Here is a 13717-nt window from a genome sequence, read left to right on the forward strand (position 1 = left end):
AGGGAGACGGCGATGACTCTTCACGGCTGTAATTGGCCGGGAGCCCGCTAGCTTTACCAGGCGGTATGCCATGCTCTGGCAAGCAGGTCAGCGAGACTGTTTTCTGAAACTTGGAGAGATGTGCAGCATCCTGCTCCTTGAAATGGAATCCCAGCCCATGGCTGTAGCAGCCTGCCTTGCGTGTATGAACAAGAGCATTTCGGTGGGTTGTGGTGGTGCTAGGGTTCCGTTTCATCTCTCCGTCTACTGGGACACTCGGACCTGCTGCTAGAGCGTTGGCTGCAAATGTACGACAGCCTTGCCATGGCGGCCTGGCCTGAGAACTGCGCTCGGCGTTCTCTGCCGCTGCGCACTCGTCTGAGGCACCATGGAATGTGGGTGCTGCTACAGAACAAGGGCATCGCAGAATAGGCTTAGAAGGGATCTCGGGTGTCATCTAGTTGAGCCCCCTGCCAAGATGCATGTAAAGCCGTGGTGCCAACCTTGTTATGCAGCAGGACCTCAAACCTAAGCATAGCCTTGTGTGGGCTGAACAGTGTCTCCATGTTTTAATAAGATTTGGAGTCAGCCGCATTCATTTGTTTTAAGTTAGGTTGCTTTTAAGTACAGTCTTGTCTGTTCACGCACTTACGTAAACACAACTGCATCCAGCAGCAGTCTGTTGTTGAAGCAGGCGAGGGGCCTTGAGAACAGGTCTGCTGGTCCTTAGGATGCGCACCCCTGGTCTAGTATCAGAGGGGGAGCCGTGTTAGTCTGAATCTGCAATAACGGCGAGGAGTCCTGTGGCACCTTATAGACTAACTGGCGTGTAGGAGCATCAGCTTTCGTGGGCAAAGACCCACTTCATCATCTGACCAAGTGGGTCTTTGCCCACGGAAGCTTATGCTCCTACACTTCAGTTAGTCTATAAGGTGCCACAGGACTCCTCGCCGCCCCTGGTCTAGCGCATCCAAGACTGATGCCTGCCCAGCTACTTTTCGAATACGCTTTCAGGCTTTCTTGGGGCGCTCTGTTCCACTGTCTGCTGTTCTTACAGTCAGGAGACTTCTTCCTGAGGTTGGTGGACGGAGCGGTGAGACATCCAAGGACTAAGGAGACTGAGGCAAATGGCCTTACACAAATGACCCTCCTAAAACCGCCATGTGTGTACCTTGAAAGCGCCACTCCGCCTGAGGGGCAGGCAGATGACCCTGGGTATCAGTGACGCCTCCTCGGGCGGGATCTGAGCTCTCGGAGCGTTTTCAGCCCCTCAGGCTTGAGAACAAAGCATCCTCGTGAGGAGGGGGCGTTGCCTTCCTGAGCTTGGGGACAGCTCCGGCGCAGTGGTGCCAAGCCGCAGCAGCGCGAGTTAGCACAGCTGTGGTCCTTTTGACTGCTGCTGTCCAGAGCCCTGTGTGCAGAAGTGAAGCCGGAGAAAAGTCAGGTGCATGTCGTGCTGCTGCAGGGGTGCGGGGAAAGCGGTGAGCAGCAGCAGCAGAAGGTGGGTAGCCCTGGGGTGGCTTTGCTGGGGTACTGCCCAGCTAGTGGGGTAGGAGTGGGAGGTAAATCGATGGAGAGTCCCCACCTTTCTCTGCCCTGCAGGTTCTGAAGAGGGGGAGAGAAAAGACAAAGCTCCTTCACACAACTTGTGAGGGGAGAGTGGCACAGTTAGGGCATCCATAATGAAGTCTTCCTGTTGTGGGAATGCTGAAAGTGGGGTCAGGGTCCCACTGGGCACGTCAGGGCCACTCCTAGCCAATTGGCGGCCCCAGGCGACCGCCTGGCTCGCTCATAGGATTGCCAGATGGCTTAAAAAATACCAGACAAAAAACTGTCAAGGGGGGAAGGGGAAAAAAACCCCGTGGGAAATTTGTCAAGCAAAAAAAAGGGGGGGGGAAGGGTTGGGGAGTAACCAGGAAAACCGGGAGGGGGGCTAGGGTGGATTTTGGAGGTGGGGCCGAAATGCAGTTGTGGGCCTGGGCAACTGCCCAGCTCACCCGCCCCTAAGATGGGCTCTGCTGTCAGTGCTCCGTGCAAGTGAAACAAGATGGCCCCTGCCCTATAGAATTTAGATTGAAAGCTGGAATGAAAGATCCCAATGCAAGATCTTAGGATAGCACCTGGCGTCTCCTCTTATTTCCAGCGTCTGATGGCTGGGGAACTCCGCATGGCATTGTCTGTGAGCCGTAGCGCCTCTGCTCTGTGTCTGTCTCTGGGCTAGTGGGCAGAGCTCTCTGAACAGTTACATGTCTGGGGTTCAGGTGCTGGCCTGCGGTCACATCATCCAGCCTTTGCAATCAGATGCTGTGTGTGCATAGATCTGTAGGATCCCTACTTCAGCAGTGTGGAAGACCAGTGTATGGGTTTACTTTCTGATGGCTCTTTCTTCTTCACAGCTCGTCCCCCAGCTAGTTCGGATTCTAAAGAACCTTATCATGTCTGGATATTCACCAGAGCACGACGTGTCTGGGATCAGTGACCCCTTCCTGCAGGTAAGGGTTGGTAGGAAAGCTCTTGGGTAGTTGTCTCCACTGCAGGGTCTCTGACTCCCTCACCTGTTGTGTGAGTTCAGGGCACACTTGTTGCTCCCCATATTGGATCCTGTTCATTGCTTATTTGCGAGGCAATGCGTGAGCACAGTAAGAAGCCTTGCTTCCTGGGAAGGACTGGCTGGGGGAGAAGAGTTCAAACCCTCCCTCTCTGCTCTAAAGCAGACTGACTTGCCATGTGTATCAGCGCCTGATCTGTCTCCTGCACTCCTAAAGCCAGTTCCCCCAGCACCGTCTCCATGGTGCTGCCTGCCCCCCGTGGGGCTGGGGGAGGTGAGGCTGCTCTGGCAGCAGCCCCTGTCCTCAGGGGTCCCAGCGGGGAGCTGCCTGCTGGCACAAAGCAGCCGCAGTTCATGGCGGCCTGGGTTGGCCGCGGACGGGCTGCTGGGCCCAGTGCTGCTCAGTACTGCCTCCGGGAGCTACCCCCACTGTGGCTCTGCAGAGAGCCTCCCTTTATCGGCTCATCGTGTGGTCGCTCCAGACGGCATCGAGTCCACGATTCCCAAATACCTGCTCCTGAGCACCCCCATACTGCACAGCGCTGCTTCACCCCGGTGTGTCTCCTCAGGTGCGGATCCTGCGGTTACTGAGAATTCTGGGGCGAAACGACGACGATTCAAGCGAAGCGATGAATGACATACTAGCACAGGTGAGGCCTGCCCGGTTACCTTGCTGAATTGCCTCTGGCTCCCGCCCTAGCGCTTCTGCGCACGTCTCTGGTATCGCAGAGCGAGCGTCGGCTCCCTGCCCACAAGCCTGTGCTTCTGCCGCTTGCGCCTCGTGGCAGCTGTGAGCAAGCGGGCAGTGGCGTGAGGAAGGGGCTGCTGCCCCTGTCTGCCATGCCTGGGGGGCGCCAGTCTAGTCCCCCTCCGCTCCCCTTCATCCTTTGGCTCGCCTGCTCCTCCTCTGTCCGCTGCCAGCTGGAGCCTCCTCCCCGCCTCTCCACTCTCAGCCTGACCCTCGTCTCCGCTGGTGGGTTAGTGCATGTGGGAGCCTGGCCCAAACTGGAGGGGGTGGGGGAAGATGTGGTACAAGCCCCTCCCCTTCCCCCCCGGGTTGGGCTCAGCCACGTGCTAGGTTTAGGGCCCTGCCGCGCAGGGGGAGGGGCACATGTTGCTGTTGGCCCCGGGTGTGTAGCACCCTCGCTAGTGTCTGCGAGCAGGGCCTTGCTCTTCCGCAGAAGGGGAGGATGTGGGAAGAGGGCTGGGTGCTGCAGACCCTGGTGAAGCGTGGGCAGTTACCTTGGTTTGTTCTTTTCCAGGTTGCCACAAATACAGAAACGAGTAAAAACGTGGGTAACGCCATCCTCTATGAGACCGTATTGACTATTATGGACATCAGGTCTGAGAGTGGACTGCGCGTACGTTGCCTTTCCCCTGCTTTGCTCACTGGCCAGAGGCTGGAGATGAAATGGAGTCTTGGGGCTAAGGCTGGCCCTGGTTTCCTAGCGGACATATGAAGCCGAACCATTCCACGTGATTGTAGCCAAGGCGGAATTCGTCAGTTACTGATGCCTGGTGCTCAGGGCTCTAAAATGTCACTGGAATTGACTGACTCAAAGACATGAGACTGACAGGGACCTTGGTGGGTCATCTAGTCCAGCCCCCTGCACTGAGGCAGGACTAGGCATCATATAGACCAAGGGGTGGGGAATCTTTTATGGGCCAGGCGCCACTGACTCACAGAAAAATAGTTGGGGGCTGCAGACAAGTGAGAAGAAAACCCCTCCAACCCAAAAACCCCCAGGCCCCTGACTGAGAAGGAAAAAGGAGAGCCCCCCCCCCCCCCACACACACACACACACTAGAGCCTAGGAGGGGCAGCCACATAGATTCTGTGTGCTCCGGCCCTGCAGTGGGACAGCGGAAGAGCTGGCGCTCCAGTGCAGGCTCCCCAATGCTGTGGGGACCCCTGAGCCTTGGGGAAGCTGGGGGCTACATCCAGCCCCCAGGCCTGAGGTTTCCCACCTTGGATATGGACCGTCCCTGACAGCTGTTTGTCTAAGAACCCCCTGTAGGTAACTTGCTCCTGTGCTTAGCTACCCTGACAGGAAGAGCCAGTCTAACCTGAGTGCGGTGGCAGATGGGCTTCCAGTCTGGGGTTCCCGAGACCCTCAGCTGAGGGGCTTGGTAGGGCCAGGGAGATCCAGTGCCGTGCGGTACCAGTAGGCATGCCTGGGGGTTAGCTGCTTGGAGCATGGTGCGGGAAGGGGTGAAAGCTGTGATGTGCCACGCCAGTGTGTCTCTGAGCTCTTGGATAATGGAGTCCTCTTGTAGTTTGCATGCAGCGTCCAAGGAGGGGGAGCTGTACGAGGGCCCCAGTTGAAGCGTGCACTGCTGCCCCAGGGCATAGCGCCCTTGCCCGAAGTGCTGTATGCCACGCCGCGCGATTGCTCTTCAGCAGGGTGTGCGGCCTCTCCCAGAGCCACAGTGCACGGAGAGGGAGGGGAGCGTGGAGCCAGAGCTGTGTGCATGACTCCTGGCTCTCTCCAGTCCATGCCGGGAGCTCTTGCTCTTGGTGCCCCTGCTCTCAGCGCTAGCTCTCTTATGCCAAGTCACGACGGACCAGGCAGAGCGTCATGGCAGCGTGTGCGGATCACTAACCTTCCCAAACTCTCTTTTCTGCAGGTGTTAGCCATTAACATCCTAGGCCGCTTCTTGTTAAATAACGACAAGAATATTCGGTAAGTATCAGACCTGGGGCGCTGCGGTGCTGAGCGCTGCACAGGCCATTCTTACTGGGGCGGCTTGGCTCAACTGCCGGCGGTGATGCCTTTCCTCCCTAGCCAGCAGGTCTCTAGCAAGCCACTGCAGCCCACTTGTAAACCAGATACAGGTTCCTGGAGCAGCTCAGACAGTGCATCTTCCCCCCAGCAGCCAGTGAAGCTGGGCTTCCCCTTGGTCAGGGGTATCCCTTCCTCTGCTTGGAAACGCCCTTCGGGGAGGGCCAGAGAGCAGCCTGGGGCAATCCCGTCAGTGCTGAGGGAGACTAGACTCTTGTGCTTGACATGGGAACAGAATGGCTGACAACGATGTGTTCTTCCTTTGTCCCTGTGCCAGATATGTGGCTCTGACCTCCTTGTTGAAGACTGTGCAGACAGACCACAATGCAGTACAGCGGCACAGAAGCACCATTGTGGACTGCCTAAAAGATCTGGATGTCTCCATTAAACGGTAATTGCGCTGCAGAGAGCTGCCTGCCTGAGTCAGGATGGGGAGCAGGTGGGATGGCTGTTAATGGCCTAGCCAGTGCTGCAGTCCCGCAAGGGAGGCTTGTCCTGTCCAGCCAGTCTCCTGCATCGGAGAGAATGGGCATGGTGGCAGGCAGCTCGGTCTGACACAGGAAGCGTCTTTGGGACCTGTCCACCCTCGCTAGTAAGATGCCGCACAAGCCCAGGCCCGAGTAGTGCAGATCAAGTGGTAAAACTCCCTCCCCTCCCTGGCGGATGCTTAAAGCGATCAGGCCCAGAGCCGTTCGGCATAGGCTGGAGGATCAGACAGGGCCTGGGCCTGGGCTGCTGAGCGGCGCTCGCTAGCATGGTCCTAGGGGTTCCATGGAAACCCAGGGGAGATGGATTAGCTCGGAAGGGTTGTTTCCTGTGGTGCTTTCCAGTCCAGCACATCTCACTGCAGGGATGGCCTTGGTGTCCTGGTACTAAGTAACTGCCTCCTTTGGACACACTAAACACCTTGATGGGTTGTCTTGTGAGGAGGGTGGAAAATCCTGTTTTGATTGGTTAACCCGTTAAACGTAGCGTTTAACCAGTTAACTAATTGGGAGGGAGGCGGAAGCGCTCCAGCCTAGCTAGGCTGGAGCACCCCCTCCCCCCCATCTGCCATGGCTGGTCTGGAGCAGTCCTCGCTGTCGGGGGTGCAGCCAGGGCTACTGGCTCCCTCCCCCTCATGGGGGGCCCTGGAGCGACCCACTGCCAATGGTGGGCTGCAGGCATCGGGGATTGGGGGGCTGCTAACGGGTCACTGCTCTTATATCCTATTGCAAACATACCTGTTTTTGCTGTCCCACAATCTAAGGGTCTCCTTCAGCATCAACATCCAAGCGTGTCAAGTGTCTCTCCCTATTGAAAATGTGTGTTGGATACAGCTTTGGCAAATAATCAGCTCACGTGCTTTTCATCGCTATACCTTGTATTTCTGTCCTTTCTCCTGTCTTTAGCTCGCTTGTTCAGTGGTGGTGTTCTGCAGATTGGATCTGCCCTTCTGCTAAAATTTAACTTCGACTGTCTTTGCAATGGGACTTGTCCATGCTACTCTTACAGATGATCCACATTTGAATGTCTGAGAGCACATGGATTCAGCAGATCAACAGATTTCTAGGGCCTGCATGAGAGTCTGTAGATGGCTGTGGTGTGTCCAAGCCTCGGACAGTTTGCAGGTATAGGGTGGGAAGGTCACAGTGTCATGCTCCGGAGCCTGCTAGGAATTTATTGGTATTCTAGAGCCCTGCAGAAACTTCTACTCTGTTCTGTGCTGTTGGAGGATGAAGCCTTTGAGTGATCCATCGACAGAGTGCTCTGTCACAATGCTGACACTCAAGCTGCTGACAACACACATCTGTCATTCCAATAGTCAGCTGACTGGGAGACAGAATTCCTGGGGCCATTAGAAGCAGATCTGTGTGGAAGCCAAGAGGATGAGAGCTTTTTTGTACATTTGATATTGGCTCTGTATCAGGGCCTATCCTTATCTCCTTTATCCAAATTGCAGTGTATTAGTAAAGCATTTGATATGGTCTTGCAGGACCATCTTATAAAGACACTAAGGGGAAACAAGCTAGATGGGGTTACTATAAGGTGGGTGCATAACTGGCTGGATAACCATTCTCAGAGTAGTTATTAACAGTTCAGTCATGCTGGAAGGGCATAAGTGGGGTTCCACAGGGGTCTGTTTTGGGACTGGTTCTGTTCAGTATCTTCATCAGTGATTTAGATATTGGCATAGAGAGTACACTTATTAAGTTTGCAGATGATACCAAGCTCAGAGGAGTTTGCAAGTGCTTTGGGGGATAGGGTCATAATTCAAAATGATCTGGACAAACTGGAGAAATGGCCTGAGGTAAATAGGATGAAATTTAATAAGGACAAATGCAAAGTGCTCCACTTAAGAAGGAACAATCAGTTTCAGACATACAGAATGAGAAGTGACTGTCTAGGGAGGAGTCCTGCAGAAAGGGATCTAGGGGATCATAGTGGACCACAGGTTAAATATGGGTCAACAGTGTGACGCTGTTGCAAAAAAAGGAAACGTGATTCTGGGATGCATTAGCAGGAGTGTTGTGAGGGACACCTGAGAAGCCATTCTTCCGCTCTACTCTGCGCTGGTTAGGCCTTTATTAGTGTATTGTGTCTAGTTCTGGGCACCATATTTCAAGAAAGATGTGGAGAAATTGGAGAGGGTCAAGAGAAGAGCAACGAAAATGATGAAAGGTCTAGAGAATATGACCTATGAAGGAAGACTGAAAGAACTGGGCTTGTTTAGTTTGGAAAGGAAAAGACTGAGATGGGGACATGAGAGCGGTTTTTAAGTATCTAAAAGGGTGTCACAAGGAGGAGGGAGAAAAATTGTTCTCCTTGGCCCCTGAGGACAGGACAAGAAGCAATGGGCTTAAACTGCAGCAAGGGAGGCTTAGGTTGGACATTAGGAAAAGTTTCCTACCTGTCAGGGTGATTAAACACTGGAATAAATTGCCTGGGGAGATTGTGGAATCTCCCATCACTGGAGATATTGAAGAGCAGGTTGGACAGACACCTGTCAGAGATGATCTAGACCATGCTTGGCCCTGCTGTGTGGGTAGGGGACTGGACTTGACCTCTCAAAGTCCCTTCCAGTTCTAGTGATCTATGATTATATGTCTATTTAGCGCAGTTGAAAGTGCTCTTGGCCCTTGCTTATAGGTTGTCAACTGCGCACTAAATAAAATCCAGCTTTGTGCTTGGGAGATCCTAAAGGAAGAAAATCTCGGAGTATTGTCAAAGAAACTGCAGCTGTGTCCTGTGTTCAGTGCTCTGATGTATGGAATTGTGAGGCACCAAAAGACTCCTTTCTTACTGCCATATTGATCAATGTCAACACTACACAAGGTTAATACTTAAGCACGTAACACCAATGGTCTCCTAGTGCTAGGGACAGTAAAACAATCTCTCAGTGGTACAGGTCTGTTACTAGACAACCAAGGAGAAATTGTTGATGATGTAGAAAAGGCAAAAGTGTTTAATTTTTGTAATATTAGGAAGAAGTCAGAAGTTACAGTCAGAGCTTACAGTGTGAAAGAAATACTTTATATTATGACACTGATTGGGGAGATATTAAAAGGCAGCTACTAATGCTAAACCATTTTAAATCATCATCCCCAAATATTTTCACTCAAGAGTTGGATGGGGAGCTCTCTGATCCACTGATACAGATATTTAATCTTGGAATACTGTGGAAATGCCAAGTAACTGGGAAAAAGTGAATGTACCAATTCTTAAAAAGGGCCAGCGGATGACTTTGGTAACAAAAAGCTAGTTCATTCCACATTGGTTCCAGATAGAATTTTAAAAAATGGAGATACTGAGCATAAGCGGTTAAGAACTAAAGGATGGTAGCACAGTTCAACTTGATTTCACTGAAAATATTACTATTTTTGAGATAGGGAACTACATAGGCTGTTCCTTAGGCCATGTCTACACTGGCAATTGAATGACACAGCTTTAGTTCCTTCGGAGATGTTAAAAAAAACCCAAACTCACCCAAAAGACAAGTTTTGCTGTGGCAAGTGCCAGTGTGAATAGCGCATTGCCAGCAGGAGCACTTTTGGGGCAGAAGTATTTTGTCAGCAGAAGAACTGGCAAACAGTGGTTCCACTGCCTGGCTTGTAGCAACTTGGCTAATTTGACATCGCCATGTCGCTAAAAAAATGCGTAGTGCAGACAAACTCAGACTGCAGTGAGACATTTAACTTGGTCCCTCACAACATTGTGATTTTACAAAATGAGCACTCAGTTTGTCATGTGGAACACATAAAGCAAAGTTCTCAAAGTAACTTAGTAAGTGATGATGTTTCCTCCTCTTTGAGAGTCTGTGGCTCGTGATATTCAGCATCTGTATTCAAGAACTGAAAGAGAAAATAGTCATTTCCCATGTGGGGCAGATGACAGATTGGTGGAATGGAAAATGGTAGCTCAGTTTCGTAGAATAATATGAGTTGCTTGGAAAAACTGAGCTGGGCTCAAGTGACCAATGTGTGTGTGAATGCAGCCAAATACAAGGGAATAGATCTGGGAACCAAGGACTTAGTCTCAGCCCCTGTTCTGTGGTTTGGAACGCAGTGACTCTGAAAGGACTTAAGGGTCATGGTGGAAGCCAGCGGGACTTGTGGCTGAGGGCTAATGCAGCCCGTAGGCATCTGGACAGGGGAACACTGAAAAGAAGGCATTATGGTCTCAAATGTTTTTCACAGCTTATAACTGGAACATCATGTCCAGTCCTGGTGTCCAGGGTTCAGAAAGGTGTTGACTAACTGGAAGAGATTCGCAAACCTGTGTTACAGTGAGACGAAAGGTGTTCCATCAATTTAGTGTATTCAAGAGAAGGGCCAGAGGTGACTTGATCACTGTGTGCAAGCACCAATGCGGAGAAGAGGAGAGGGCTGTCTCATCTAGCAGATGCAATGAGACGCAGTGATTGGAAACTGAAGCGGAACACGTTCAGACTGGTTTTTAACCATGCGGGTGGTTTACAAGTGAAACAACTTACCCAGGATGTGGTGGATTCTCCGTCCATTCAAGTCTTTAAGCTTAGCTTGGCCAGACCCTTTGGGTTTCTGCCCTGTACTATATGGCAATCAGGCTAATGATCATCATACCCTTCTGGCCTTCATCGAAACAACTGTAGCCTTTTGTGGCCTGGGTTGCATTCCCATCGTGCTGTTATGTCAGTCTAATTCTGCAAGGGAGTGACCAATAGCTGGAGGGTCAGAAAAATCTCAGCTGGACACTTGCTGCTGAAAGGTGTTCTATTTCGTTAGGCTAGTTAGAGACTTCCATGAAAATGCTGGAGAACTTGCCTTTCCCTCCCCCCGCTTCAGTTGGTTTTTGTTCCCCAGTTCCTCTGCCTGTAAGTGGGGAAAGCAGGTTAATCAAGATGGCTGCTGCCGCCCTTACTGATAGGTGAGACAGCAAGAAATGGAGGGGTTTGGGCGGGTGGGCAGCCTGTGCTCATGTGTTTTCTTTGCTAGAGATGGCTTATTAGCACTCTGTCTTGTTCTAGGCGCGCAATGGAACTGAGCTTTGCCCTAGTGAATGGGAACAACATCCGTGGAATGATGAAGGAACTGCTGTATTTCCTGGATTCCTGTGAGCCAGAGTTCAAGGCAGATTGTGCCTCTGGAATATTTCTTGCAGCAGAGAAGTAAGTGTGGCTGGGCATTTGGGTCTTTCTCCCTGCCTTGTGAGAAGCAGTGAGACTGGGGACCACTGCTGGCCATTTCTTCCCTTTGCCAATCGGCCCTAGTGGCGTCTGGTGCTAGACCTGTCCTGAGAGATGGGATGGTGCAACGCTGACAGTTGGATGGGAAGTTCTGTTTGTAGGCACTTGATTACTGAAAACCACCTTAAACAGAACCAGTGGGCTGGCCCCTGCTACTTGGAATGACGCAGAGTTCAGTCTTTTTTTCATTAAATTGCTAAACAAAGTGATCTCGTTACTGCTGTGACCTGGTAATTGGAAGACTGGCTTCACTGTCCTGTCCTGCAGAGTATCGCTTTCCTCCGTACGAAACCTGGTCACTTAAAGCTGACCTATTGAAAACCTGAATCTACAGGCTGCACCGACTTGTGACATGATTGGCTCTGGGGATAGCGTCGCAAGTCGAGGGCCTTGTAACTCGAGCCCGCATTTCCGACAGGCAGCGTATGCTGTTGTAAATGCGGGGCCGAGGACGTAAGTCGGGGGATTTCGGCCCCTTTCGCACTTACGGAAAAAAGGCCGGAAGTACGGAGGGATTGTAAATCGGGCCGTTGTAAAGGGGGGGGCCTGTATATACAATTTCCCAGCAAATGAGAGAGGACTCCAGGAGGGGAAGGAAGAAGAGTCTTTCATACTCGTGCCAGGTTTTCTGCTGGTGGTTAGTGTCTGGACTAGTCACTCATCTGACTTTTTTCCTCCATTATTTTCTCAGATATGCCCCGTCCAAGCGCTGGCACATAGACACAATTATGCGAGTCTTAACAACGGTAAGTGGTGCCTAGCCCGAGAACCTATGAAGAGCTTGCTGTAACTTCATGCAGTGGCTAGTCCTGCAGCAGTTTAGACCCATGAGCCACTCTGCACCGTGGCTGTATTGACTGCAGACCGTGGACTCTAAAACACAGCACTGTATGCGTTGGGGATAGCAGTTAAATAGCAGTTAATTGGATAGTTGATTGACCTCCTGAATTTGTATTGGTTACTCGACTATTCTGTGGTCCCCGGGGCCGGCAGCCAGTGCGCTCCAGCCCCACTCCTGGGGAGACCCCTGCCACTCCGTGCTGCTGCGTCTCTATCAGAGGCAGCAGCACAGGGGGCCAGGAGGGAGCTGGGCCAGGGGGGAGCCAGTGTAAAAACCAGCTCCCCTAGTGGACCGGCTGCCTGTTGCCCTGCGCTGCTGCCTCTGATACAGAGCAGCACGGGGTGTCAGCAGCCCTGCCCGGGGGTGAGGGGAGTTGGAACTCCTGGACCCAGCACGAGCCAGAACGGAGCCAGGCTGCCTGCTCCTCATACACTTCCAATGCAGAGCCCCAGCGGGGGAAGGTCCCGGACCCGGTGCAAGCTGGGACTGAGCCAGGCTGCTAAAACATTGATTGGGGGAGGGGAGTGTGTGTGTCTGTAGCATTAGCTTATGAGCCTTTTCTTACCAGTTATCGGTTACAGCCCTAGTACCTGTACGACAAGCAGCCTGGGACGGCAGCGTTTCCTGAAGCGAGAACTGGAAAGGGTTTAGGGCGTGTTTAAGATTTCAGAAGGGAATGCAAGGAGCCCTGATGGAATGGTGTCCTACTATTTTAAACGCTAATGCCAGTAGCCCCCCAGGAAAGTTCAGGCCTCCTTATGCTGTGTGCAGCACAAGTGAGGGGTCTTCAGGGGAGAGACCATAAGCCAAGTGACCTGTGAAGGATTGGGGGTCTGGGGGACAGCACAAATGGATACTCCTGCCGTTCTTGTGGAATTAGTTCTGCCGTCACTGCTGAGGTGGCATTAGAGGAAGACCTTGCCGATGAGGGCAGGGAGCAGATGCCATGTGAAATGGGCAGCGTGGAGGGAGGCCTGGCAGAGCTGTGGGAAAGGCTGACAGATAAGTGCTGGAACTGAGGTTTGAGACACTGTGCCTGAGAAACGCGCTGCATCCCGGTGTGGAGAAGAGCAGCTTCCTTCGTGGGGCAGAGACTCGCTCTCCTGTGCGAGCGGCCTGCTGCGGTTCCTCGTGAGTCCTGCGGCCTTGCCATGGGGATGGCACAAGACGGCGCTCTCTGTGCGCTGGCCTGGGGCTGCTGAAGGGCGTCTGTGCTGCAGCAGAGAGTGGCTCCCAGCCCAGGAAGACAGACACACGGGAGCTCTGCTGATGCCACACAGTGAAATCGTAGTGTGACTGTTCCGGCACAGGCGGACATGGGCTAGTCACCCACGCACGGATGGGCTGTACTCGGGTGGCTACTGCCCGCGTTGCAGCATCCATGCTGACTGTTCACAGTGCGCTAGGTCAGCGGTTCCCAACCGCGGGTCCACAAGCCCCTCTCGGCAGGGCCACGCCCCCCGCTTTTCTGTAGCCCTCCCACTGGCCTTCCCCAGGGCGTTCCCTTCCCGCCCACTTACCCGGCAGCAGGCAGCTGGGCGATGCAGGTGAGGCTGTCCCTGCTGGGGCACAGTTCTAGCTCTGGTTGCCGCTATACGGCGGGCCTGTGTGGAGCGCGGCGGCTCCGGTGGGCTGGGCCGTGCGGCGCATGGCTTCCCGGGGGAGGGGCAAGCGCTGCGTGGAGTGTGGCTGCCCTGGGGGGGCCAAGCGCCCCGTGGAGCGTGGCCCCACATGTTGCATGGAGCGCAGCTGCCCTGGCCGGCGGGGCCTAGCATGATGGGTAGCTGCCCTTTCGACCCGTTCTTCTCCCTCCCCCTGGCCTTTAGCTGCTCCCAGCCCGGGGCACACCCAGGGTTATTATG

General features: G+C 53.2%; 1 protein-coding gene and 1 non-coding gene across 4 annotated transcripts in view; both read left to right on the forward strand.

The window, feature by feature from the left end:
- The window catches only part of AP1G1 (adaptor related protein complex 1 subunit gamma 1), a 91996-nt gene that overhangs the window by 56570 nt on the left and 21709 nt on the right, over positions 1-13717 (forward strand). For all 3 annotated transcript variants that reach the window (XM_075918210.2, XM_075918211.2, XM_089781596.1), the window contains 7 exons: positions 2376-2471; positions 3097-3177; positions 3790-3888; positions 5156-5211; positions 5588-5701; positions 10796-10936; positions 11706-11760. In XM_075918210.2, coding sequence (XP_075774325.1) covers positions 2376-2471; positions 3097-3177; positions 3790-3888; positions 5156-5211; positions 5588-5701; positions 10796-10936; positions 11706-11760 — 642 coding nt within the window. The remainder of the gene's footprint in view (positions 1-2375; positions 2472-3096; positions 3178-3789; positions 3889-5155; positions 5212-5587; positions 5702-10795; positions 10937-11705; positions 11761-13717) is intronic.
- LOC112545512 (small nucleolar RNA SNORD71) lies at positions 7012-7098 on the forward strand. Its single transcript, XR_003088993.1, has one exon. It is a non-coding gene; the product is annotated as a small nucleolar RNA SNORD71 (small nucleolar RNA).

The sequence above is a fragment of the Pelodiscus sinensis genome, chromosome 12, assembly GCF_052426305.1.
Source record: "Pelodiscus sinensis isolate ZL-2025 chromosome 12, ASM5242630v1, whole genome shotgun sequence".
Lineage (NCBI taxonomy): Eukaryota > Metazoa > Chordata > Testudines > Trionychidae > Pelodiscus > Pelodiscus sinensis.